This window comes from Leptonotus elevatus, chromosome 2, assembly GCF_054856555.1.
Source record: "Leptonotus elevatus isolate MCC_2025b chromosome 2, RoL_Lele_1.0, whole genome shotgun sequence".
Taxonomy (NCBI): domain Eukaryota; kingdom Metazoa; phylum Chordata; class Actinopteri; order Syngnathiformes; family Syngnathidae; genus Leptonotus; species Leptonotus elevatus.
In genome coordinates this window covers 21,584,615-21,611,951 of record NC_141240.1, presented here as the reverse complement: position 1 = coordinate 21,611,951, position 27,337 = coordinate 21,584,615, and the positions used below count along the sequence as shown (strand labels likewise).

The 27,337-nt window shown below is 41.8% G+C and overlaps 1 protein-coding gene across 4 annotated transcripts; it reads right to left on the bottom strand.

Annotated features, from left to right (window-relative positions):
* Nucleotides 1-11: 11 nt before the first annotated feature.
* On the bottom strand, nt 12-21,387 carry kcnd1 (potassium voltage-gated channel, Shal-related subfamily, member 1). Of its 4 annotated transcripts, XM_086069635.1 has the most exons (10): nt 20,909-21,170; nt 19,302-19,528; nt 16,739-17,359; nt 16,092-16,337; nt 14,597-15,309; nt 8,012-8,174; nt 5,024-5,107; nt 4,842-4,937; nt 2,726-2,976; nt 12-2,536 (listed from the first exon to the last, which is right to left on the bottom strand). In XM_086069635.1, exons 3-10 carry the CDS (start codon nt 16,892-16,894, stop codon nt 2,329-2,331), a joined length of 1,917 nt encoding a protein of 638 aa, XP_085925761.1. In that variant the 5' UTR covers nt 16,895-17,359; nt 19,302-19,528; nt 20,909-21,170; the 3' UTR covers nt 12-2,328. The 4 variants fall into 4 exon arrangements, with proteins under 4 accessions (XP_085925761.1, XP_085925763.1, XP_085925762.1 ...); XM_086069637.1 differs by lacking the exons at nt 19,302-19,528; nt 20,909-21,170 and adding an exon at nt 21,239-21,387; XM_086069636.1 differs by lacking the exon at nt 19,302-19,528.
* Between the last annotated feature and the right edge of the window lie 5,950 nt (nt 21,388-27,337).

Sequence of the window (27,337 nt, the reverse complement as noted above, 5' to 3'; positions counted from 1 at the left end):
AATATCATGTCATTTATTGGTGTCATGAATATACATGTCTGTGCTTTAATCATGTTTTTATCATTTTTTCATTATTAATTGTTCACTGAACCCCCAACCCCCACTTTTGTCAAAATGTTCATGCTAATGTTAGCGTAAATTAGCATTTGTTGTTGCTAACGTTAGCTGTTGTTTGTGAGGATTTCCCGAATGCCCCAAGTTCTTCCTATGTGGAGTGCAAATTAGCATCTGTTAGTCATTGTTCTTGTGATCACCTTGGACGCTTCAACTACTTCCCGTGTTAGGCACAAATGCTAGCATAAATTAGCATTTGTCATCACTAATGGTAGCTCTGGTGGACACAGCCATCTTAGACCCTTCAGTTACTTTCTGTGTGAGGTGTAAATGTTAGCACAAATTAGCATGAGTAAACACAGCGAATTTGCGCTAAAGTTAGCCATTGATATCTTGACCATCTTGGATCCTCTAGCTACTTCCTGTGTGAGGCACACACATTAGCAAAAACGGATGCAAATTTGCGCGAACATTAGCCATGTCATGGTTACCTTGGGTGCTTCGATTACTTTCTGTGTGAGGTGCAAATTTGCATTAATGTTAGCCGTTATTGGTGCAGACATCTTGGATGCTCCAGATACTTGCTAAATGATGTGTACTGTACTTGTTAATTGTAATTAGCATTAGTGAAAAGTGATGCAAATTTGCAGTAATGTTAGCCTATTGTTGGCATGACCACCTTAGAATCTGGGGTGCAAAAGAGCACCAGTCGCGGCTAACGTTAGCTGTTGTTGGCGTAGCCATCTTCGATGGTCCTGCTACTTATGTTAGGTGTAATCACACAGGAAGTAGTGAGATGACAGTCAGAAAGTTGCTTGTATCATCATGTTAATGGTAAAGTTATCTCAAATTAGCATCTATGGTGCCAACATTAGCATGGTTCACCTTTTATTGGTGTGCCTGTCAGTAGAAGTCCAGTGAACAACGAGTGTGTTGAGATCAAATACCTACAACGGTATCCATGCATAGTAGTGACGTCTCTCAGCATTCCAGCTCAGGAACATTCCTGAATGATGCCACGTCTCGGTGGTTGAATCAAAACAAAAACCATAAGAAAGTCATCATGCAAAATAATAATAATTTCCCCCTCATTGTATTTTTATGTTTTGGAATACGCTGGCTAAATTCGAAGTCTTAAGAGGCTCATGCACGGACCAGGTGGCGATGTCCAGACATTTTTTTTCTTACATTTGGGGGGGGGGGGGGGGGGTTGATTGATTGACAGGTGCAGGTAAACGTTTATGATACAAAATATGTTACAATTTGTGCTTGGTCACGCGCTCGCACACTCGCTTCCGAGTGTGGCCGAGAAGGAAACTGAGGAATGTCAAAGAGGTCACGTGCACAAGCAGCACTAATGTTTAAGCTAGCAGGTGGTCAAGTTAGCATCCGTTTTCTTCCATCGCAACAACAAATGCGATTTAACATTTATATCATTAATTAACATTCTGAAAAGTGTGAATGAATTGGAAAAATATCCATGATTAAGATGGCAACAGTCCATTGTTTGTCTAAATGTTCCTTGACCGTTGATGTCAGGGCACATAGACAAACAATGGACTGATCACAAGCCAATATCAGGACATATATTTCATAGAAAAAAATTGGGCTGGTCCCCAGTCTTACTGTATGTCCACATTGCCAAACAGGCACACACATTCACACCTATGGACAATTTCTTCATCGTCAATTAAGCTAACATATTTTTTTTTCTCCGGAATGTGGCAGGAAAAAAAATGTATGCAAGCACAGCAACAATGTGAAAACTACACAGGAAGGCTGGAGCCAAGATTCAAACCCAAAAACTATGAGGCAGATTTACTAGCTAGTAGCCAACCATGCTGCTAATAAATAAACAATTTAAAGAAATTGCTACACATGACATTTTTATTTAGTTTTAGTGCATTTGTTTCTTTTCTTGTGTTAAGTGTAATCACATTAGCATAATAAGACCCTCATTGTACGATGGAAGAAAGCTGACCTCGGAGTTTTTGCTTCATTTGCCCACTAGTTTTGTTTATGTCAAACACACAACACACGAACATGTCATCCTATTGTTGATTATTGATGATTACTTCCAACTTTGCGATTGCTTCCCACTTTGCATATTTGGATGTCCACTTTCATCATCAGCTGAGGACAAAGCCGGGAAGAACAGAGTACGTGTTTTGATGTCTTCTACCCGCAATCCTCGGCCAGCTGCAGACCATCAGCAGCGACGGGCATCAGGCAGGCAAGAGGGTGCGAGGCGCATGGGTCAGGCCCTGGCAGAGGTTACAAGGATGAGATCTTGACGGCGCCAGGGGTGTAGGCTGTGGCGCGCGTGTTGCGCAGGATGCCGCCCGGGATGGCGGCGGGTGAGGGTGGCAGGCTCTCGTCGGGCGAGTTGGCGGGCGGCGTGGGGATGCTAATGATGGCGGCGCTGAAGTCTTGCTCGCCACAGTTCAGCTTGAGGTTGATCTGAGCGTTGAGGCTGGAACGACTAAAACACAAACAACCGTGTCAGGAACAACAACTTGAGAATTTGTGTAGAAATTGCGTGTGAACGCTGAAGAGCTGATACTGAACTGATGAAGAGATCAATGAATTGTTGAAATGAATTTTTCGAGTGTGAACGCGCTTCAGTATTCCCACAACAACAGCAATGTTATTTGTTGATGTTTTGGTTTACGTCTGTGGTGGTCCAGGCGTGCCCTTTCCGTGCAGCGTGTCCAGCTCCTGCACGCTGCCGCGGCTCACGGACACGGTGGAGTTGGCCAGCCGCATGGCCGCTCGCCTTCGGACGCGGCGGGGGCAGCAACCCGTTGAGTGGTTCGGCGCCCCCTGCTGGCTGGACAAGGAGGTGCTACGGCTGGTCCGGAAGCCCAGCGACTCGGTGATGCACAGCTCGCTGTAGTTAAACTCGTCCGTGAACTCGTGGTTCTGTGGGGGGAGCAATTGTGTGGTGATTGGCACAGGATAGTTCCTTCTTCTACTCTTGTTCTGTCCTAGCCCATCCTGTCCTGTTTTCTATTGCCTCACTGCTCCTGTCCTGTTTGCTACTCAACTGATCCATTCCTCACAGGATGCAGCATTGCTCATCTTACGATTCCCATCCTGTCCCATGCCGTAACTAACATCCCTTTCTCAGAGGGTGTAGCATTGCCTTGCTTACTGATCCTGCTCTGTCCTGTCCTATTTGCTATTAGTCAGATATCTTCTTCACAGTGTGTAGCATTGTCTGTCTTACCACATCGGTCTTGTCCTGTTCTACTGGGTACTTGTTACATCCATCCCTCACATGGTGTAGCACTGCCTGCCTCCTTGCTTCTGTCCTGTCCTATTTTAGTACTTGTCCGATCCCTTCCTCATAGTGTGCAACATTGCCTGACTTACCACTACTGTCCTATACCACCATGTTGTATTTGCTACATGTCACATACAGTACCTTTATCATAGTGTGGCACTAACTGGTTTACTGCCCCTGTCCTGTCCAGTCCTGCTGTATTTGGTCATCTTATCCTTTCTTTACAGGGTGTAGTAGTGTCCAACTTAACCACTCTTGTCCTATATTATTCTGTTGTATTTGTGACTTGTCACAGCTCTTCCTAAGAGGGTATAGTACTGCCTGACTTACTGCTCCTGCCCTGTCCTGTCATATAGTATTTGCTACTCGTTACATCCCTTCCTTACATTGTCTTGCTTACGACTTCTGTCCTGTCCTGTTGTATTTGCTACTCGTCACATCCCTTCCTCAAACAGTGGAATACAGTCTTGCTGAGTGATCCTGCCCTATCTTTTCCTATTTGCAACTTGTCATGTCACTTCCTTTCATGGTGTAGAATTATCTTGCTAACAACTCCTACTGTCCTGTCCTGTCCTGTCGTATTAGCTCCGCGTCACATCCCTTTCTCAACAGGGTGGAGCATTGTGTTGCTTGCTGATCCTGCCCTGCTCTGTCCTATTTGCTACTTGTCACATCACTTCCTTTCAGGTTGTAGCATTATCTGGCTTACCACTCCTGTCCTGTCCTGTCCTGTTCCATTCAGTTGTTTTTGCCACTCTACACACCCCTCCCGCATGAGGTGCACCACTGTCTTCCCAGTCCACATATTGATATCATTAAACTCCAAAATGATGTTATTGTTGTTGTCTAACGCTGTTGTCTTTGTTTTTGCTGCAAACAGGAGCTAACCTCATAGCTTAGGTGATTAAGACTTCACGTTAGTATGATATCTTAGATGTAGCATTTACTTCTTTTACATCAATTGCAATGGAACCTCAGTTTTCATATGCCCTAATTTTCGTACGATTTGGTTTTCAACAACTTTTTACGTCAAAATGTTGTCCCAGCTTTTATGCACCCGCTCGCATTTCCTACCAAAACTGCCTGACTCTGCAGCTTATTTTCCTGAATCAAACACACACATAAAGCATCCCATGCGTTCGTGACTCAGTCTGTCTTTGTTTCTCCTTGAGTGAACATCACCCTGCGCGTTCATCCAAAGCATTTCTTAATAATCCATTTTTTTGTGCTGGTTTATTGAGCTTGACTGCTAAATAAACCATCATGGGGCCAAAGAAAGTTCAGAAAGTGGGAGAAACACGACAAAATTCAAGAAAGAACTCATAGCAAAGTGTGATGCATAATTTCATATCAGAAATATTACTTCAATTTTCATCAGAAATTTTCAAACAAATGAAACACCAAAACCAAAGCTCCACTGTGCTACGTTCCTTTCAGCCGGAGCTTTGGCGACATCTTGTGGCATCTTAGGGCATTTAATGACAATGCATATTCTACTGACCGTGGTCTTCTCCAAACAGTGAAGAAGGTGATGATGTTGATGTTCGAATGCCGACTTGTTCCTTACGCACAGAGCACTGCTGTCACTGTCCCGGTCCTGCATAAGCGCATGCACATCATCAGAAAGTGCGCAGTGTGACGAGCTGCATTGTGCTGTTGTAAAAGTACTGTATTATGTCTCACCCCAAGGGCTCGGTGTTCTTTGTACTGCAGGAAGGCGTTAGTAGTTCCTTTCTTCGCCATGCGGATTCGAGCCAAACGCACTTTCTGTAACGCAGATTCATTATTAACGTTGTGCTGTAAAAGATGTGCAAACACCCGGAGTCGGTCGGGGGTGTCTCATAAAAGTTGTGTAGTTGTTGAGAGTAAGACAGTAGTGTGGTAAAAGTGTAGTGCAGATAGTTCAAGTGTAGTTAGAGCAGTGTACTGAGAGTTGTTTGTGTAGCGTGATATGTGGTTTCGTTAGAGGAGCACTCTAAAAACAGTTGGGTCAAAAGTAACCCAATTATGGATTAAAAATGGACCGATGCACTTTATGGGTCAATTTGACCCAATTTTCTGGGTTGTTAAAAAAAACAAAGGCCAAATTTTTTACACAAACTTGGATCAAATTAACCCAAGTAGAGAATCTGACCCAATTTTGTGGGTTGTTTTATACAAAATTACAAAATTTTGGACTCAAAGTTGGTTCAAATTGACCCAAAGTAGACGATCTGACCCAACTTTTTGGGTTGTTTTATAAAAAATTACCCAATTTTTTACCCAACATTGGGTCAAATAAACCAAGTAGAAGATCTGGCCTATATTTATGAGTTGTTTGACACTAAAAGACCCAATTTTTTTTACTTAAAGTTGGGTCAAACAGACCCAAGTAGAAGATCAGTCCATTTTTGACCTAACTGTTTTTACAGTGAGTTGTATTGTTAAAGGTGTGTAGTTAAAGTAGTGAAGTTATTGCAGTGTGGTTAGAGTTGTTAGAGTAGTGAGTTGTATTGTTAAAAGTAGTGCAATTAAAGTAGTACAGTAATTTACTGTAGTTTGAGAAAGCAGTACAGTTGGGGTAGTCTGGTTAGTGTGGTGTAGATACTAGTTAGTCATGTCATGACGGAAATGTAGTTAGTGTAGTATGGTACTAGTTAAAGTAGGGTAGTGAAATTAGCGTACTGAGTGTAGTGTAGTTAGAATAGTGAAGTTAGTCATGTGAGGGTCGTGTAGTTAAAGTAGTGTCAGAGTCAGTTAGAGTAGCATAGTTACAGTGAAAGAGTTACAGTAGTATAGTTCGTGCAGTGTAGGGAAAGCGTAGTAAAGTATTGTAGTTAGTGTAGGGTAGTGAGAGTACTGTGGTAAGAGAATTATTTGAGTGAGTAGTGTTGTCAGTCAAATGTAGTTTGATTAGTGTAGCAATGTAATTAGTGCAGTGTATTGTAGTTAAAGTACTTTATTTAGAGCAGGGGAATCCAAACTTCCTACAAGGGCCACATATAGAAAAATCGCAAGATATCCAGGGTCGCTTTGAGTATATTTTACTTAAATTTATCAAGCACACCAAAAATCATTCAAATCAATCAAGCAATTGCATATTGTATATATATTTATTAGTGTTTTTTTTTAACTGTTACCTTAACAGTTTTCTATAAGGCAAATACTTTAGGATTTTATGAGATTTGGGGGTGGCCGAGACCTTTAACTCACCAGAAAATATCAACCCTGCCCCGAACAGCAGCCAAATCCCACCCCAGAGAGATGTTGTTATTTGTCTAATTGTAAATAGTTAATTTGCATCTTTGCATGTTAAGAAAAGCTCTTCAGTATATAACTCACATTTATTAGTAGCAGATGTCAGTTTTAGTGTATGCTGCGGGCTGCTTAAAAATGGATTGCAGGCCTCAAATGGTCCCTGGGCCATAGTTTGGACACCACTTATTTAGAGGAACGTAATGAGATTAGTGCACTTGGAGTCGTGTAATGAGAGTAGAGCAGTTAGAGTTTTGTAAATACAGGAGTGTAGTGAGATTACAGTCATTAGAATAATGTAGTTAGAGTATGTAATTACCATAAAACTAGCGTTAGTAGTATGGAGTATTGTAGCGAAAGTAGTGTAGTTAAAACGGTGTAGTTGGAGTTGTGTGGTGAAAGGAATGTGGTTCGTGCAGTGTAAATAATGTAGTGTAGTTTGGATAGTCTAAAGTAAATCGGAGCCCATAGATACAATAGTATCAGTATCAGTGGTGAAGGTAAAAGTGGGTCAAGTTTGAACTTTTCTTGAATGCACTAAACACGATGACGTGATTGTATTGACCAGGGGTCTGCCTCTGGCTCTGGAGCCACATGTGACTCTTTAGTCCCTCTCCTGTGGCTCCCTCTTTCTTTTCTTTTTTTTGGTAAAAATTACAAAAAAAAAAAAAAACATTACATATGATTTTTTTCACATTAAATACTGTATTCTTTAAATGAATTAATGATTTAGATTTAAAAATTAATAATTAAATATTCAAAAAAAATGTCAGAGTCCAAATTTTTAAGTTGTCAGAAAGAGATGAAATTTAGATGAAAAATTCGACCTAAAAATGTCCAAAAAGTGACCATAAAATGTCAAAAAAGGAAGAGGAAAAGCAGAAAATTACCATAAAATGTCCGTGAAATTGGCAAAAATGTCAGAGAATTAAATAAAAAAGCCAGAAAAGAAAACTTTAAAAAGTAGCTATAAAATGTCCAAAAACAAAAGAAGTCCCAAAAATGACCAAAATGTCAGAAAACCCCAAAAAGGCAGAATAAAATGTCAAAAAGTAGCCATAAAATGTCTAAAAAATTGAAGAAGAGATGCAGAAAACATGTCCATAAAATTTCCCAAAATATTTTTAAAAATGACAGAATGGCAGAAAAGTCTAAAAATGTATGGAAAAATAAATTCTGAAAAATTGCCAACAAAAAATATATCCAAAAATAGAAGAAAACTCATCTTTATTGGATGCTGCATATTTTTGTGTTATAGTGCAGCTCTAACTCTTACGCCCTCAGTACATTAGACTAACTCGAACACACAGTTTGCTTCATCACAATGTTCCAAAATCTTGCCGCTTTTGGATTATTTATTTGCCTTAAAATGGCTCTTTTGACAGGAAATATAATGACTTTTCTGTTGATGGTGTCATGGTTGTCTGGCGCCCTGACCTGCTGCGCTCGCATCTTGTCTGCTCGCTGGTTCTGGTGGTAGATCCGACTGAAGTTGGACACGATGACGGGCACGGGGAGGGCGATGACCAGCACGCCGCTCAGCGAGCAGATGGAGCCGAAAATCTTCCCGGCGATGGTGTTGGGAACCATGTCGCCGTACCTGCGGACCGCAATGGTGACGTGAGGAACCGTGGCTTCAAACTGGGGGAATGTCACGTGACACGATGTCACCCGATGTCATTCTCATGTCATCAAAATTTTGTCAAAATCATGTCACATGATGTTATTCTCATGTGACGCACACATATACACAAAGGACAGGAGAGGGTTCCGGTTGGTCAGACGTCAGGACAAATAAAGGTTTTACAAGAGTGGGCGGTCCCAAAAGGGCCGGGTCATCCCGGTTCTACTGTTTAAATATTTCATGACGGGATTATATCATCCTGCACTCAACACGGAGGGAAACTCTGAGGAGGGAATGTTCGAGAAGAGCGGCAACAACTCAAAAAAAAAAAAAGATGTTGGAGAGTTGAATGGTCACCATGACAACCGTCAGACAAACCGACACATGAACCTGACAGACAAGCTTCTAGTAGATAAGGATTACCGCAAGGACACAAGAAGAGACGAGGAAATAAGGACAGAAGAGAAAAGAAAGGAATGATGAAAAGTCTGCTAATGGGCCTGAAAGTAAACATGCTGATTCCAGATCAGGCCCCGATAAAAGAAATACAAGGAAAACTCCATTAGTGGTGAGTTGACCAATCAGACTCTCGGCTTGATGCTTATCAGCCAATCGTGATTCAGCACAGAGAGCCAATGCTAATTGATTTATGGTTCACTTCACTCAGAGGAGACAAAAAGTCCTCCTGCGCGGTCACCGACTCCACTTTCAAGCTTTTTCATGTTGGATGCAGTTACCTCACACTCATTTCATACTCTCTCTCTCTCTCTCTCTCTCTCTCTCTCTCTCTCTCTCTCTCTGCTCAGCACTCGTTTCGTGTTTGACCACAGGCTCATTTCGTAGATAACTCTTCAGGCTTTGACATTCTAGTTGACTATCTTGACTGTCATTTCGTAGTTGAGTCTTGAGGCTCTCGTGTTGTTGTTGACTATATTTGACTCTCAGCTTTCACGTCGTAATTAACTCCGGGTTCTCTCTCAAAGGCATTCTTCACCCAAACAACATTAAACAAACAATAGCTGATATACAAGTGTATGTTTTTTAGAGGAGGAGGATGAGATGAGTAGCAGAAAAAACAAGTTATGGCCGCATCCCATGCTAAGGGATGAGTGAGAACTCGAGTTAAATCTCTTTTGTGAGCTACAATGGCACCAAGAACACTTTGTGGTATATTTCAGGCTGAGTAAGGAGCAGTGTGAAAGCCTCCTGCAGAGAGTTGGCCCAAGCCTCACCGCATCCGCGGTTCCCGCCCCCTCAGCACATACACAATGAATGGATTCGTCGATGGCGCGCTGCTAAGTGCAGCATGAAAAGGCCTTTTAGTTGACTCTCTTATCATACTGTAGTTGATTGTCTCTCGTTTCTGTCTTGTGCAATATAGTCAAAGTCCCAGTGGCGGGTCACAAGGACGTCAGTATCGAGTTTGTTGATCATTTCCAGTGCATCTTAAAGGCCGCCGGAGTCTTCGTCTTCCTCGTCTTCCTCGTCTTCCTCGTCCTGCTTGTCCTGCTCGTCCTGCTTGTCCTGCTCGTCTTTCGCCCTCTGTGAGATCTTCTCTCTCCTCTTTGCCAGCCATGTTTAATTGATAATGTGATAATGAAAGTTGCAGGAGGAAGGATGCTGGTTCCATGTTTTCTCCCCGCCTGCTGAAGGATGTGACTCTCTCTCTAGCCATTAGCATTTGAATGTACTTCATTTTAGCAGTATTCTATTGTACTACGTACGCCGTCTCTATTGACATATTTTGGTCAAAAGTCCTTACAGAATGACTTACTACAGTATATAAAATCAAATTACTGTACCATTAATATATCAAAAATACACAGTATGTTTCATTTTCACTATACTGGTCAGATAAAGTATATACTCTATAATGTACATTTAACTCTTATAAGTGCATATACTTCCAGTATACTTAGCATACTGCTACACGTTAACATTCACTGCTTCACAAGGACACACTAACACACTAGTACATAGTAACACCAACTAGTAACTACTAAACTTGAATACAGAGTAACACACACTGGTTTACAGTACTACCTACTAGTACACACTAGGACTCACTGCTACACACACTTACACAATAAGATTAGTCACAGTAATATTCACTACTACATATGTACACAATAACACTTCACACCAACTACTAAAATTACACAAACTCATTAATAACAATCACATTCACTATGAAATATATATGTGCACAGTAGCACTCACTAGCTAGCTACTGAACACTCTAGTACCAGTAAAATATAAATAAATAAATAAATAAATAAAAAAGACGAAGAAGAAAGAAAGAAAAAAGATAAATAAAAAGTGAAAGTGAATATGAACTATTGGAAGAAACTATTCTGCTCTTCTGGTTATTTATAGCGCTCGCTTCAAATAAAATGACACGTCTATCTATCTATCTATCTATCTATCTATCTATCTATCTATCTATCTATCTATCTATCTATCTATCTATCTATCTATCTATCTATCTATCTATCTATCTATCTATCTATCTATCTATCTATCTATCTATCTATCTATCTATCTATCTATCTATCTATCTATCTATCTATCTATCTATCTATCTATCTATCTATCTATCTATCTATCTATCTATCTATCTATCTATCTATCTATCTATCTATCTATCTATCTATCTATCTATCTATCTATCTATCTATCTATCTATCTATCTATCTATCTATCTATCTATCTATCTATCTATCTATCTATCTATCTATCTATCTATCTATCTATCTATCTATCTATCTATCTATCTATCTATCTATCTATCTATCTATCTATCTATCTATCTATCTATCTATCTATCTATCATGATGTGTTTTGTTTTTGGTTGGTTTTCCTTGTGTGTCCTTTAATCTCGTCAAGAATCAAGGCGACCTGTGTTTGTTAGTGTGTGTGTATTTAGGCCCTGTGCGCACGAAAGCAAAGCCGGCTTTGTTCCTCAAAAAAAATCTCGTACACAGAGAAACGTTTCAAGGCACACGGGTGTCCAAAAGAAGACGCTGAGAACGTTTAACGACTGTAATGTATATGCCAAGTCTGGAGTGGCGCTGTAGCGCAGCCACAGGGAGTTAACGGAAAGCGTAGAAGAAGAATCAACGCACAAGCCAAACCACTGATCTGAATATATGACTGGATAGCTGATAGACAAACACTTTTGAAGGCGCGAGGCCGCCATATTGCTACTCCCAAGAAACGATCCTATACATTTACAGTATTGAAATTGGAGAACATTTGAGACAGTACTTATTGGTATTTGTTAAACATAAACAAGAGGACTTCAGACATTTTACAACTTGTCTTAAATACACGCATACATTATCTGCTTAATGACAGGAGGAAACCTGTATATATATTTTTTTCATTAAAGAATTATATCTGTAATTCAACAAATATTAACTAATATTGGGGTCTAAAGAACTGAGCGATAAAATAAAAAAAAGAGTGTCTTCAAAGCAGCACATACCGTCCACTTGTTAATTTTCTTTCTTTCATTTTTTTTCTTTACTTGTTAAAAAATAGTGACCACCCCCAGCCCTATACTAACAGCCTACGAGCTGTATAAGTCTAATCTGTAAGTATACGTATAGTTTATACAATAGTCTGCTCGCGAAATGGGAGGCGTAAGATGGCCGCCCTGTCGCGTCAACGACTTGCATGGGCGCGTATGGGCTAACGGCTATTCAGTAATATATACAGATCAGTGAGACAAACACAGGAGAAGTGACAATGTCGGGTGATTTAAGTACAACAACATCACGCAAAATATTTTGCTGTAAAAGCTAAGGAGGTTTTCTTAAAACGACAACGACACGGCTATCCGCCATTGTTGACAGACTGCCGGTTCGCACGCAGTCACGCTAGAATTGGAGCATGCGTCATCAAACTACGACAATGCGTCGTCATCGAACTGCGACCACTTTATCGTCACTGGAGGAGTATCCCGCATATGGTGTCCACATTGGAAGGTACAGGGCGCGTTTTGAAATCTTTCCGCTCTGGAACTCGGTCACAAAAGTGATCGGTTTCAAGCTCCAAAACGGCGCCGCCGCCGTGTGGATGAACTGCCCAAACGGTAAGAAAATTGAAAAGTTTTCTTGTTGCCGCTGAAGATGCGAACTGTAAGTTCTTCATTGTGGTAGTCGTCATCACGGTGGCGTCCAGCGGAGCAGAGCAATAAAGAAACGAGATGATGATAAGAAAAAGGCGAGCTGATACCAAGCGCCTGTGACAACAAAGCCGGCAAACAAAGAGCAGCAGGAAAAAAAATCAAGGCTTGGAAAAGAAGAATATTCTGTGATTTTGTCTGTTAAAGTACAACAGCTGCTCTGAGCTGGATCTGGGAGTCGAACTTGTGATCTTTTCACTGCGAGACACCCACTTTGACACACAACTACAGTACACAGTAAACAGCTAGAGCAGATTTTCCTTCCGTCCCTAAACAGCTACATTGATAAAAGCTGTCTGTGACATTCATTTAAAGTGCATTTTTCACACGAGTTCAATTGAAATCCACACACTGTGACTCACGACATCAAACCACAACCTGTTGTGACTCTCTTTGACACACTATTCCAGATGACCACATGTATGCTGTGACCTTTAACATTCTTTTTTTTTTTTTTATAATGACCTGACAAACACAATATCCGGCCTCCGGCTCACTTTGACACACTACAACTCTACACCAAACATTAACTACTTGACTACTTTTGCAAACAAAGGTCCCTGGCTCACTTCAACATAGTTCCTTTACACGAAGAGGGTGGCAAAGCACTACTTTTGTCTAAAAGGAAGCTCTTCAATTCACTTCACCACATATTTCCTCAGCATTGCGATACCACAAAATGATGGCAAAGCGCTACTTTTGTCTAAATAAAGGTCCCTAACTCAATTCAACAGAGTTCCTTAGCATCAAGAGAGTGGCAAAGAACTACTTTGGTCTAAATGAAGGCCCCGAGCTTGCTTCAACATAGTTCCTTAACACCAAGAGGGTGGCAAAGCACTACTTTTGTCTAAAATGAAGCTCCTCAATTCACTTCAAAACAGTTCCTTGGCACAGAAATGCAACAAGATGACAGCAAAGCATTGATTTTGTCCAAATGAAGCTCTTCTATTCACTCACCACATATTTCCTCAGCATTGCGATGCCACAAGCTTGTGGCAATGCGCTACTTTTGTCTAAATAAAGGTCCCTAACTCAATTCAACAGAGTTCCTTGGCATCAAGAGGGAGGCAAAGAACTACTTTGGTTTAAATTAAGGCCCCAAGCTTGCTTCAACATAGTTCCTTTACACAAAGAGGGTGGCAAAGCACTACTTTTGTCTAAAATGAAGCTCCTCAATTCACTTCAAAACAGTTCCTTGGCACAGAAATGCAACAAGATGACAGCAAAGCATTGATTTTGTCCAAATGAAGCTCTTCTATTCACTCACCACATATTTCCTCAGCATTGCGATGCCACAAGCTTGTGGCAATGCGCTACTTTTGTCTAAATAAAGGTCCCTAACTCAATTCAACAGAGTTCCTTGGCATCAAGAGGGAGGCAAAGAACTACTTTGGTTTAAATTAAGGCCCCAAGCTTGCTTCAACATAGTTCCTTTACACAAAGAGGGTGGCAAAGCACTACTTTTGTCTAAAATGAAGCTCCTCAATTCCCTTCACCACATATTTCTCCAGCATTGCGATACCACCAAATGGCATCAAAGCACTACTTATATATAAATGAAGGTCCCTAACTCAATTCAACAAAGTTCCTTAGCACCAAGTAGGTGGCAAAGCACTAATTTTGTCCAAAATAAAGCTCCTCAACTTACTTCATCAGTTTCTCTGCACGGAAATGACACAAGATGGCAGCAAAGCACTACGTTTGTCTAAATTGAAAACTCAACAATTCATTTCAACATAGTTCCTTGGACCTGAGATGCCACACGATGGCGGCAAAACACTACTATTTGTCAAACACGATGTTCCTTAATTCATTTCAGCATGGATCGAGAAAATGCAAAGGATTTAACACTCTTACATCCTATTTGAGATGCCTGCATGCTGCGACTTTCTACAACAATCAACGACATGTTCCGACACACTACAACGAAGGACGACACACTGTGACTCACTACAGTTCACGGCTACTTGCTGTGACTCACTACTACCGCAAGCGTGAAAATGTGTGCTTGCCCATCCGTGACAACACATCGGTTAAGACGCCATGACCATTGTTACACACGCATACTGTATACGTGTGGGCGGCGGCAGGATGAGGATTGGTCGCCACGCTCGAGCAGCGCGGCGTGGGAGGCGCACTCAGCAGGACGCGCAAACACGAGGCTTGCGTGTCGCCATGGCGACAAGGGAGGCCGGGAGGGGCGACTCACCCCAGCGTCGTCATGGTGACGATGGTGTACCAGAAGGAGGCCGGGATGGAGGTGAAGGTGGAGCCCGTGGTCCCCTTCTCAGCATAGAACATGACGGTGGCAAAGATGATGATGGCCATGGTGAGCGAGAAGAGCAGGAAGCCCAGCTCCGAGGCGCAGCTCTTGAGCGTGTAGCCCAGAATCCTCAGACCCTGCGAGTGACGCGAGAACTTGAAGATCCGGAAGACGCGGAAGACCCTCAGCGTGACGAAGGCGCCGCTCACGTCCTCGTTCTCGGGCATGACCAGGCCGATGTAGTAGGGCATGATGGCCACCACGTCGATGACCGACATGACCGAGCGCATGAACTTGCAGCGACTGGGCGCGGCAAACAGACGCATCAGGTACTCGAAGGTGAAGATGAGCACGCACGCCGTGTCCATGCAGAAGAAGGCCAGCTGGTACTTCTCGCCGCATGGGAGGTCCCTAACGCTCCCCTTGGGGGGCCGGCAGGGGACCGTCTCCACCACGTTGGCGATGACCGACACGGCGATGAAGAAGCCCGTCACGTAGTAGAAGACCAGCGCCATGGTGGAGGTGTGCGGGTTCTCGAAGGCCCGCCACAGACGTTCTCTGGGGGTGCTGTGCGGGGGCAGGGGCGCGTCCATCGCTTCGTTAGCTTCCGTGTCCTCGGCCAGACGCTCCTGGTTCTCCTTTTTCCGGTCTCGGTATTCCTGAGGGGCAGAGGAGGGAAAATTATCGACTTCTACAGTGAGGACAGAGACGGAGGCAGACAAAAATAGCAACTGACGCAAAGGTGTAGAACAGAGGCAAAGCATTACTTTTATGTGTGAAGACCTTCAATTTGCTTCAACAAAGTTCCTTGGCACCAAGATGCCACAAAATGGCAGCAAACCACTATGTCTAAATGAAGCTCCTCAACTTACTCCAACATAGTTCCATGGCACTGAGATGAGATGCCAGAGGATGTTGTCAAAGCTCTCCAACTAACTTCACTGTAGTTCTTTAGCACCAAGATTCCAAAAATTGATGGCAAAAGACTACTTTTACGTAAATGAAGTTCCTCACTTCAACATAGTTGCTTGGCGCCAAGATGATGGCAGCAAAGCGCTACTTTTGTCTAAATAAAGCTCAACATACTTCCTTAAAACTGAGATGCCACAAATTGGTGGCAAATCGCTACTTATATCTAAATGAAACTCATCAACACACTTTCTTGGCACTGAGATACCACAAGATCACATCAAAGCACTACTTTTGGATAAATTAAGCTCACTTCAATATAGTTCTTTGTCACCAAGATGCCAGAAGTACAATTTTTTTGTTTAAATGAAGCTCCTCAACTCACATTAACACAGTTCCTCGACACTAAAATGCCACGAGATGGCATAGAACACTTTTTATTAAAATAAAGTGCCTCAACTCAACATTGGTATTAAGATGCCACAAGATGAACTTTAACACACAAGGAAGAAATCCACAGGGTTTTGTTTACCTCCATGCAGCAGTCGCCAATGATTTCCGGCACGATTCCGTAGAAGGCCAACTCCTCGTCGAAGGCCTGGATGCACTCGTTTCGCGGGTAATGCAGCTTCCCGGTGCGGTAGAAATTGAGGATGTGGCGGAACATTTCGGGGTCCCTGTCGAAGAAGTACTCCTGAGTATCGTCGTTGTAGAAGAACTCCTTTTCCGAGGAGCCAAGCAGCGTGTCGGGATAGCGGTCCAGCGTATTCTTCCATGTCTAAGCAAACAAACAACTGGTTAGGTTTACTTCATGTGTGGTGGCTTGTGAGGATGTGGTTAGGGTTGTATGGTTTGGAGTAAGTTTCAGTTTGGGTTGTGGTGGTGGTTGAGGGGTAGGGCTGGAGGTTAGCTACATAGCTAGGTACGAATAATAGATAGAAAGAAAGATAGATAGATAGATAGATAGATAGATAGATAGATAGATAGATAGATAGATAGATAGATAGATAGATAGATAGATAGATAGATAGATAGATAGATAGATAGATAGATAGATAGATAGATAGATAGATAGATAGATAGATAGATAGATAGATAGATAGATAGATAGATAGATAGATAGATAGATAGATAGATAGATAGATAGTTTTCGGGTTAGAACCATCTCGAACTCTTTACCTGAAAGCGGACCCCGCTGACATTGACATAAAGTATTTCGTCTGATCTGGACGAGTTGTCCACAGGAGGTTTGGGCATGGTCTTCTTGGCCAGCGGCAGCCAGCCCACGGCCGCCGCCCGCGCGAACGGCAGCCATGTTGCCACGCCGGCCGCCATCTTGCATCAAACCCAAGGGGTGGGGTGGGGGTGGGGGTGGCGGTACGTCACTGACCCTGCCCTGACTTCCTGGTGAGGCGGCGGCTTGACATGTTGATGAGGGGGTGGGCCAAAGGGAGGGAGGGGGGACCAATCACTGCTGGGCGTCACGTCATGAAAAAAAATTGCAGGAAGTGTAGATGACACTTGGGGTGAAGAAGGACAACAACTTAGTTGCTGTTCAAATTCAAATGAATGTGTGTGTGTGTGTGTGTGCGTTGCCACGCCGCAGTCTTATTAAATTGTGATGATGCTGGTGAAGTTGCAAGCTCAACACAATCTCCTCCTCCTCCTCTAAGTGTTTCTCGGCTTCATCTGCAGCTCCACGTCGCCACCGCCCTCTTCCTCGCCTGTCCTAACTTCCTGTTGCCGCTCCCCGCTCTCATTGGCTGAACAGCGGCGGCTCGGCGTCCATGTTTGGTTGTTCTGTCAGATGGTGGAAAAAAAAAAAAGAGGGACAAAGTGAAAAGAAGCAGAGACATGGAAGGAAAAGGATGGAGGCCCCAGGAGGAAGGCTCTCAAAAAATCTACAGTAATCTGATTACTGGCTCTGTGTGTGTCTGTGTGCGCACACGCACGTGAGAGCAGCTAGAGTCCAGTCAGGCTGAAAGTTTGATTCATAATTCATGAACACACTTTTGACTTGTGCTGTGTGTGTGGGTGTGTGTTTGCGCGTGTGTGTGTGTGTGTGTGTGTGTGTGTGTGTGTGTGTGTGTGTGTGTGTGTGTGTGTGTGTGTGTGTGTGTGTGTGTGTGTGTGTGTGTGTGTGTGTGTGTGTGTGTGTGTGTGTGTGTGTGTGTGTGTGTTTAGGGGGAGAGACTTGAAACTCTAACCTTAGCCCAGCAATGCTACAAAGACTGAAGCATGAGGACAGAAACGTGTGGAAGATTGAACTGAAACTATAGAGGAGGATAGAAGATAGAGGCATGTCGAAGGCAGACGAATGTTGACAAGCATGTAGAAGATAATGAAGACATACAGTACACATAGAAAAATGAAACATGTGGACCGAAGCATGTCGACTGAAACCTCCGCACAGGATTACACAGACACAAGCATGCATAAAACAAAAGCATGACGACACAAGCATATATACAGTATATATATTTATAGCCCATATGAATGTCAAAGACTGAAGCATTAAGACAGAAGTATTTAAGACTAACGCGGAGAAGACAAACACATACAGAATTGACTTATAGTCAAAAAGACTCACCTTGACTTATACACACTGACTCACATAGATCCATATCGATAAAGAATTGATCAAGACAGACACTGACCTGTATAGACTCGCACTCGCTGACTGACAGTCTCACACTCGACGAACCGAAGAGCCTTAAATCTCACACTAACGCATCAAACGGACTCGTACTGACTTGCATGAACACAAACGGACTCGTATTAACTCAAACAGACTCGTCATGACTCAAACTGACTCGTATTGAGTCACGTTAACTAGTCAGGTCTCAAACTAATTGGTACAGACGACTCATACAGCCTGAAAGAGACTCTCGAATCCTCTCATGACTCATCAAAACTGGCCTGTATAGACTCACATTGACTTGTATTGACTCAGACAAACTAAAATGGAATAACTCTTATACTCACTATCACAGATTTCTTTACAGACTGATTAAAAACTCACTCTGACTCAAACAGACTCGCTTAATTGCCGCACATTCACATGTATGCTAACAACTCGAAGGAAAGACAACACATTGACTCGTCAATGTACAGACGACTCCTTTAACCTCACACCGACTATACACGCCTGCTCACAGACTCGCATCGACTCAGGCCTATTGCAATGGACAATTTTGAACTTTTGTTTGTGTGAGTGTTTTGCACTTACTCGTGCAGACTCACGCTCACTGAGTCGGATAGACTCGGATTCCTAGACTCAAAAAGGTTAACACTGAGGAAATGTGTTGTTCCTGGACTGAGCAAAAGGAGTCAGAAGAACACAGGACTTGACTCGGAGGTATTGACTCGACAGCAGAATATTATGACGGAATGAACTTTTCGAGCTTCAGAGAAAGTCATTTTCAGCCTTGTGGGAACTACAGACCCAAGTGTTCATGCAATATTCACATTATTAACAAGTGTGTGTGTGTGTGGGGGGGGGGGGGGTGAGCACATATGCACACTAACAATCATAAATGCAGACACACCAAAGTTCATCACTAATTTATATGTAGAACTGGCATAATGTCACACGCATGTGTTGTGGTCTATTCACTTCCCTTCTATGTTGTTGTTGTTTTCATCCTGCTCCTGCAGCTTCTGCTCAACTTCTATTCTATTCTATCCCATCCCATTCTATTCTGGGCACCAGTGAATGTGGAGCACATCTCATCCTACTTACCTCTGCTGCTTCTGACGCCCTGCCACACCAGGAAGAGGAGGAGGAGGAGGAGGATGAAGATGATGAGGAAGAAGAAGAAGAAGAAGTTTCCGGATGAAAAGATGAGGGTGAGTTATGAAGAAAAGATGAAAATGGACGAGTCTTCTTTTACGTTCTCGGGCTGTCGTGCTCTGCCGCCGCGGCAACAAGCACATCTGCTGTCATCCTCTCTCTCTCGTTCTCTCTCTCTTCCACACACACACGTACACACAAACACACACACACAGTCACACACACAATAAAGCTCCACCTCCACGGTCTCGCTCAACCATCCTGCTTCTCTCCCTCTCTTTCTATTTGTTGTAATTTCTCACTTCCTCTTTTCCTCAACATACATGCACATGCACACTCACACAAACAAACACACACAAACACGCGCACAAGATGCATACACATTTACGTCATCACTTAGGATCACTTGTAGCTACCATGTTGACATCTACTTTATTATCCTCCTCCTCCTCATCGTGGTGTCATCATTATGTTAATGGGGCAATGGTTTGCATACTAAGATAGTAAGACAGTTACGCGGAATCAAACCTGCACACGCACACTCAATAATGAATGCCAGGGCGTGCTGGTCAGCTGTTGTTTTGCCGACGTCAAACTCGCATCATCAAAGTTTCATGCCTGAAAGTTACCGCATCAGCACTTTGCCACACGTCCTCTAGGGGGCAGTGTGCCAGGGGGCCACATGGTCCCATTCACCCCTTGATGACCTAAATTAACTCTTCAAGACACTCAATTATCCAGAATCGTACCTCAATCATGGTGAACTTCAGACTCGCACTGAGTCAAGACTCAAACTGACTTGTTTTGACTTGCATTGACTTGTAAAGCTTGAAACAGACTCTGAAAGACTCATATTGACTCATATGAACTCAAACTGACTAATACAGACTGACATTCACTGACTTGTAAAGACACACTCAAAGACTGACTCATCAAGATTCAATCTGACTTGTATAGACTGAAACCACAGACTCACATAGACGGACTTTTAAAGATTCAAAGAGACTCAGACTCACTTGTATAGACTGAACAGATTCTTGACGACTCAAACGGACTCATACTGACTTGTATAGACTCAAATTGGCTCAAATACACTTAGACTGACTTGTGTAGGATCAAACTAACTAATAAAGACTCATAGTCACTGACATGTAACGATTCATACTCACTTTTTAAGACTCAAGATACTGGCTTGTATTAACCAACTCATCAAGACCCACACTGACTTGTGACTATTTACTCATACTGAATCATCAAGACTCAATCTGACTCGTGAACTGTGACAGACTTGTACAGACTCAAACCGACAAATATGGACATTGAATTATAAAGAGTCAGACTGAAACGGACTCGAATACACTCAAACTGAGCCTTACAGAGATCACGATTTGTATAGATTCAAACTGACTCGTTTGCTAAAGATAAGAAAAGACGACTTGAGAAAAGCTAGGATAAGATGATCCAGGCTAGCCTGTGCTGAAGAGAACAACTGTAATAAACGCAACAGAGAAAAGGTCAATAATAAAAGAATAAAAATAATAAAAGGCCATGTTTACATTAAGGCAGACATCTCCACTTTTATGAGTTTCTTTCCTCTGGAGGACGCACAGACAGCCGCAGGCAGAGGAAGACCATCGCTGCCGCCATAATGATGAAGATACTTTACAGGGTAGGCCTATCAAAGTCGAGGCCAAGTGGAGACTAAATTTATGGCTGACTAGAGTCTAGGTCCACAAGAGTCTAGACATAATAACAGTCCAGACCTACTACAGTCTTGGTATCTTGGTATATGTGTAAAAGTAAAAACAATGTCAGAGAAATAAACACTCAAGGAAAATCCAAATACCTACGTTGAGTAACAAAGTATTTGTACTTTGTTCACTTACCTAACCCTATGACGATCTGGGCTATGATGTTCTAAAAAGTCTTTGTCTACGCTGATCGATCCGTCCCCTCTGAACATAAACAAGATAAGTAGAAATAATAATAAAAGTCAATTAGAGCAGCAGTAATTGAGCAAGTGTCTTGATTGGTCGTGACTGAGCTGAGGGTGATCCGCATGAAGGTCGCATCGATCGTCAGCCGAGTCCGACTCATAAATGATGCATCAGCGCGACCTGAAAGAATCGCGTGGGGAAGTCAACCACAAGCACTAAAGTAATACTACTTATCATTATTATTATTATTATTGTTATTATTATTATTATCATCATTATCATTATTATCAAAATAATAATAATAATAATTTAAAAAAGTGTGTATTATTATTATTGTTATTATTATTATTATTATTGTTATTATTATCATCATCATCATCATCTTCATCTTCATCATCATCATCATCATTATTATTAGTAGTAGTAGCAGTCGCAGCATAATTAATTAATTAATAATAATAAAATTTATTATTTTAATTAATAGTTAAAATTAATAAGAATGATTATTTTTACTATTATTATTATTTTTTTATTTTTTTATTATGCCTAATATATATTACCATTATTGCAGCTTATCGCGTCACTGCAGGCCCTGGGCGTAGGTGAACTAGGTGGTCGCCTGAGGCGCCATCTAGTGGAGGGGGCGCCAAATTGCAGGGCAAACAAATAAAAAAAAGATAATAAAAGATTTTCCCCCTCAGGTTTTCAAAAATAAAATATGTTATACAGCATATATATTTTATATAATCATTAGTTTTGGGGTTTGTTTTGGTGTGGTTTACTGAATATATAAAATGCAATACAAAATAAAATTGAAAGAAAGAAAATAAAAGTTAAAAAGGAAAAGAATAATTAGTAAAAGTCAGAATTTACATGTTCAAGGGGAGTAGGAAGAAGTACAAGAACTTATCTAATCCTACCCGCATTAACTTATATCAAAGTTATTATGTTTAATAATAAATCATTAAAATAGAAAAGAAAGCAAATGAAGAAGAAAAAAATAATAATATTCAAAAATATACAGAACATGCACTTTTCTTAAATGCACAGATATTAGTGTAAGTTATAAACCTTACACTAAAACAAGTAAAAGATCAAATAAAGCCCTACATATACAATGAATCTAATCACAATATGATACATTTCCAAAAATTAATTGTTGTACATACATGAGCACATACAGCATAACTTCTAGTTCAAATAAATGACTATGAGATCATGACCTGGCACCCTGAACCTGACCCGCTGCCGCTGTTTACAGTGAAAGGTAGGGGGAGGGGTCGCGCATCATCTCAGAGTGTTAGCGCTATTGATGGATGGATGGCACGCTTGTGTTGTTGTCTATACATCAAAAACTTTTACAATGAAAAAGTCCGAGCCCTCAAGTGCTGCATTAAGAAAGCGGCGAAAGGAAGAGGAGGGGAAAACAGGCCCAGGGTAGAGGCATGTATCATCATTGTCTATGAAAATAAACATGAAAATAGCGTTAGCTTCTTAGCTTGCTTGTAACTTGTTTACATCCATGCTACTCTGCGCATCAGAACGGGGCAAAGCTTGCTGGCTTTAAAATAAAGCAGTCAGTCCAGTCCAGATACCTGCAAATAGATTTGCATAAATCATTGTTTCACATAACCACGTTAATTTATACAAGATAAGAATTGTGTGCTGGTTTAATGTAAAAAATTACATTATAAAGGCATACTGAAGTTTTTTTGCACACTATTTGTGTTATCTGTGAATCATCTTGTTACCACCAAATTTTTACTTTACCTAAATTTGTATATTTATACAGAGATGGGCGCGACAATCAATTTTGAGCATCCGTCATTCGGCAATCGTCAACAGTCAGGACACTCTTCCGTCATCGTCAATCCGTCAATATTCAAGATGAACCGTCAATCCGTCATTTGTCGATTGCACAGCAAAATGAGCGTCCGTCAATGTTACGTCATCGTCAATCCGTCACCAAAACGTCATTGACGGATTGACAAATTTATTGACGGATTGACGATTACATTGACGGATGAAAACTCCCTTCTGTCATCCGTCAAGTTCATCAATTTTTCAAGGTTTCCTGTCAATTGTCAACAAAAGGAATGCCCACCTTTTATTATATTTTTATACGTATCTTACACAAATATATTGTATATAGTTTGCAAACATTTTGTAGTTGTTAATAATACGTAATAATAATAATATAATATATTATTTTATTTAGGCGGCACACTGGCTGACTGGTTAGCACGTCCGCCTCCCAGTGCAGAGGACGTGAGATCGAGTCCGGGCTTCGGCCTTCCTTGGTGGAGTTTGCATGTTCTCCCCGTACATGCGTGAGTTTTCTCCGGGTACTCCGGTTTCCTCCCACATTCCAAAGACATGCATGTCAGGTTAATTGAACTCTCAAAGTTGTCCCTATGTGTGATCGTGAGTATGAATGGTTGTTCGTCTCTGTGTGCCCTGCGATTGTCTGGCAACCAGTTCAGGGTGTACTCCGCTACTACTAGTACTACTGCCTGAAGCCAGCTGGGATAGGCTCCAGCACCCCCGCGACCCTAGTGAGGAATAAGCGGTTATAGATGGATGGATTTTTTTATTTATTTTTTGCCGGGGGTGGGGGGCTAAAATCTACACTTTCGCCTAGGGCCGGCCCTGCGTCACTGTGAATATTGGTGACGCTTCTACATCTGTCTGTCTGACTGTTTTAATACGTTCGGCTGAAGTCACTGATAGTGTAGTTAGCGGTCCACTTGCATGCAGTTCGGTACTACTGGTGAAGTGGTTCACTTGACTGTTGTAGAGCACTAGTGGTTGACTGCAACACAGTGACTACTAGTGCAATAGTTCACTTGATGGTGGTCCAGTCTTTACTACTGTAGTAGTTCACTCGCATGCTGACAGTACTGTTAGTGTAGTGATTCATTTGATTGTGGTGCCGTCACTGCTGGTGTAGTGGTTCACATGACTGCCATCAAGTCACTGATAGTGTAGTGGTTCACTTTCATGGAGTCCAATGCTGCTAGTGTAGTGGTTCAGTTGCATCAGTCCAGTTTTGCCAGTGTAATGGTTCACTTGACTGCAAGTGATTTAATGCTATTACAGAGTTCACTTGACTGCGGTTGAGTCATTGATAGTGTAGTGGTTCACTGGCATCAGTCCAGACAGCAGGAGTGTCCCAATTAGTGTAGAGGCTCACTTGAATGTAGAAGAGTCATTGGTAGTGTAGTGCTTCCATCTACCAACCACCAATCAGAGCGCACCTCCTTCCGCGAGAGGCGGGAACGATCTCCACTACAGGAAAGTAGCGTGGGCGCGGTCATGTGATCACACCAGCACTTCTTCAATTACAGCCGCCAACACACGCGCACAAACACAAACACACACACACGCGTAGCCGCAGTGTCACATCTCCCTCTCCCACGCAGGCTAAAAACAAACGTAAAGGCTCTCATTACAGTCCGATCAATACTCCTCAGGCTGTAAGTGTGTGTGTGTGTGTGTGTGTGTGTGTGTGTGTGTGTGTGTGTGTGTGTGTGTGTGTGTGTGTGTGTGTGTGTGTGTGTGTGTGTGTGCGCGCGCGCGTGTGTGCGTATATGAAGATGACGACGTTGCGATGCCTTCGTGTCCTCTTTCCTGTTCAATGCCAAAGTGTGTTTTTAGAAGAAGATGAAACCGGCCCTGATGTGTTCACTGTCACTGTGGAAATGTGAGTGCCCTCTCCTAATAACAGTTTCCTGTTCACACACTGGACACACGCGCGCACACACACACGCGTACACGCACGCACGCGCGCACACGCACACACACTCTCTCTATATTTAGCCAGGCGCTGCAAGAGAAAACTCGTGAATTTTTTAAACTTTAGACGCAGGCTTCCTCTGTTGCCTGCCAGACGTTGGGATCGCCGCGGCAATCCTCCCCTTGCCATCCCAGTGACATCATCATTCTGTTTATAATCAACTGAAACAGTCGCCATTTTTGGAGGCCCCTTTTGGAATTGCTACTGTTAGCTATTTTCTAAATTCCCAGGGGTCACTAGTGGGTGTGTTTTGAGTTGTTGTGCTTATCTCCCACAAAAAAAAAAAAAAAAACTGATGTTAGCATATATGAGCTTGCTTGTTGAGTTTTTGGCCTCACCTTGTGTCCCCCCAAAAGGTGATTGATTAGTTGTAATAATAAGTCCCCCAAGTCGGCTCATTCCATGACATTTAACATAAACACAATAAAGAAATATGCACTTGTTGTTACAGTACAATACGTAACTAGTTGTAGTAAAAGGGATCCTAAATATTATTTAAAATACCAGCTAGCTCTTGAGCACCCCCAAAAATTGCTTTTTTTCTTTTAACTCCCTCTTTATGACCAAAATACATAAATAAAATCATCTTTTTTTTATATGCTTCTGTTGATGCATGTTCTTTGCAGTTGCTAAAGCAAAAATAGTGAGCTACATGACTCAGCAGAAATGTCTTCATTCATATTTTTTCAGTGTCAATTAAATCAACACAACTGTGTTATACATTAGTTCAAGACATTGATATGAATGTAGTTTAAAATATATATATATATCACTGTTTTCTTGACAAATTAGCATAGCAGCTAAACCCAGCTAGCTTGTACTCTTAAGCTAAAGTGCTAACATTTGCATTGATTGATTGAAGTATTCAAATATGTAACTTTCTCATTAAATGTATAGGACTTAATCAACAATATATTTGGGTGTCCGAGTATAGTGCCAAACAGCAAAATATATAATAAATAAAAATAATAATAAAGAAAATGAAGATAAAAACAGCATGCAACCGTGAAAAACTAATGGCTTGATTGGTGTTGATAAACATATAGGCCAAGTAAAAAAATAAAAAAGAGGAGTTAACATAGTTTGAAAGTTGTAAAGGTTAATAACATTACTGATGCATGATGATTATTTAGTGGAGGTGTAGCCTTCCCCATGAGCTCGGCTTTAATTAAAAGCACACCCAATTAACCCTCAACCAATCAGACGCTGCCGGGCCAAGCGCTGCACTCACCTCCGCAATCTCGTTCTCTCGGCGGAACAGGAAGTCGTGGACGGTTAATTAGTGTCACCTCCCTGTGGACGCCCGCCTCCAAACTTTTGTGACTTTTTACTCTGAAAGCGAGGGATGGGGGCGGAGTCACATTCTCCTGCTAAATAAGAAACTTTTTCACTCAATGTGATTGGACGCTGGCAACTGTTGGTTACGATTTTGTTGAATTTCCCCATCTTGACAACATCTAGCATGTTACCATTATTTTATATGAGAAAAGGAGGGGTGATTAAAATTGGATACCTGACTTAAAAAAAAAATTAATAATTCTGACATTTTATTTCAAAGCGCCTGTAGCTAGCTCATGGGCTAACAGTCTACTTGAGGCACCTCTGGGCCAGTGGATGGGTGAAAACTATCGGTGGGAAATGAATGTTTCACGATTCGATTCCATTTTTTGAGTGTTCAATTCGATTCTGAATCGATTTTTGATCAAGAACTATTTCTGATTCAAAATTATTTGATTGACAATGATTTTTGCTTCAATTTATGTTCAAGGAATCGTAATAATCTACTCCAGTCTGACTCGCTAATGCTAATTAGTGCGCTACTCGCGGCACTTTTATCACTCGAAAGAACGGCTCCACGCTGCAAAAAAACAACTTTTATTGGAATAACTTGATAGTGACTTTTTCCTTCTACTCTCTAATGTGGCTACAACTTAACAGTGTATCAGACCGCGGGGAACCACACTGCCCCTAAGCCGCCAAATCGGGTACAACATGAACAGCGCTCCCAATAAAGGCACACACACAAAGACAGTATAAAATAATTTAAATAAAATTGATTATGGGACATTTAAAATCGATTCTGAATCGTACTAAATGAGAATTGTGATTCTTATGAGAATCGATTTTTGGGCACACTCATAGTGAAAATCTCTTCGGTGGAGAATTTAAGTAACGACATCATGTCTGGCTGTGACCCAATTCCGGAGAAGCGGAAGAAAATGGATGGACACCGAGCAATTCTGTATATTGCG

What these genes read in the sequence shown, in the direction of transcription:
- kcnd1 (XM_086069637.1), bottom strand. Translation starts at nt 16,894, where the DNA reads ATGGCGGCCGGCGTGGCAACATGGCTGCCGTTCGCGCGGGCGGCGGCC. An exon ending in ACAAGATGCGAGCGCAGCAG is followed by an intron (nt 5,108 to 8,011) that starts GTCAGGGCGCCA and finishes TCTGCGTTACAG; the next exon opens with AAAGTGCGTTTGGCTCGAAT. An exon ending in ACTGTTTGGAGAAGACCACG is followed by an intron (nt 2,977 to 4,841) that starts GTCAGTAGAATA and finishes CTCCCCCCACAG; the next exon opens with AACCACGAGTTCACGGACGA.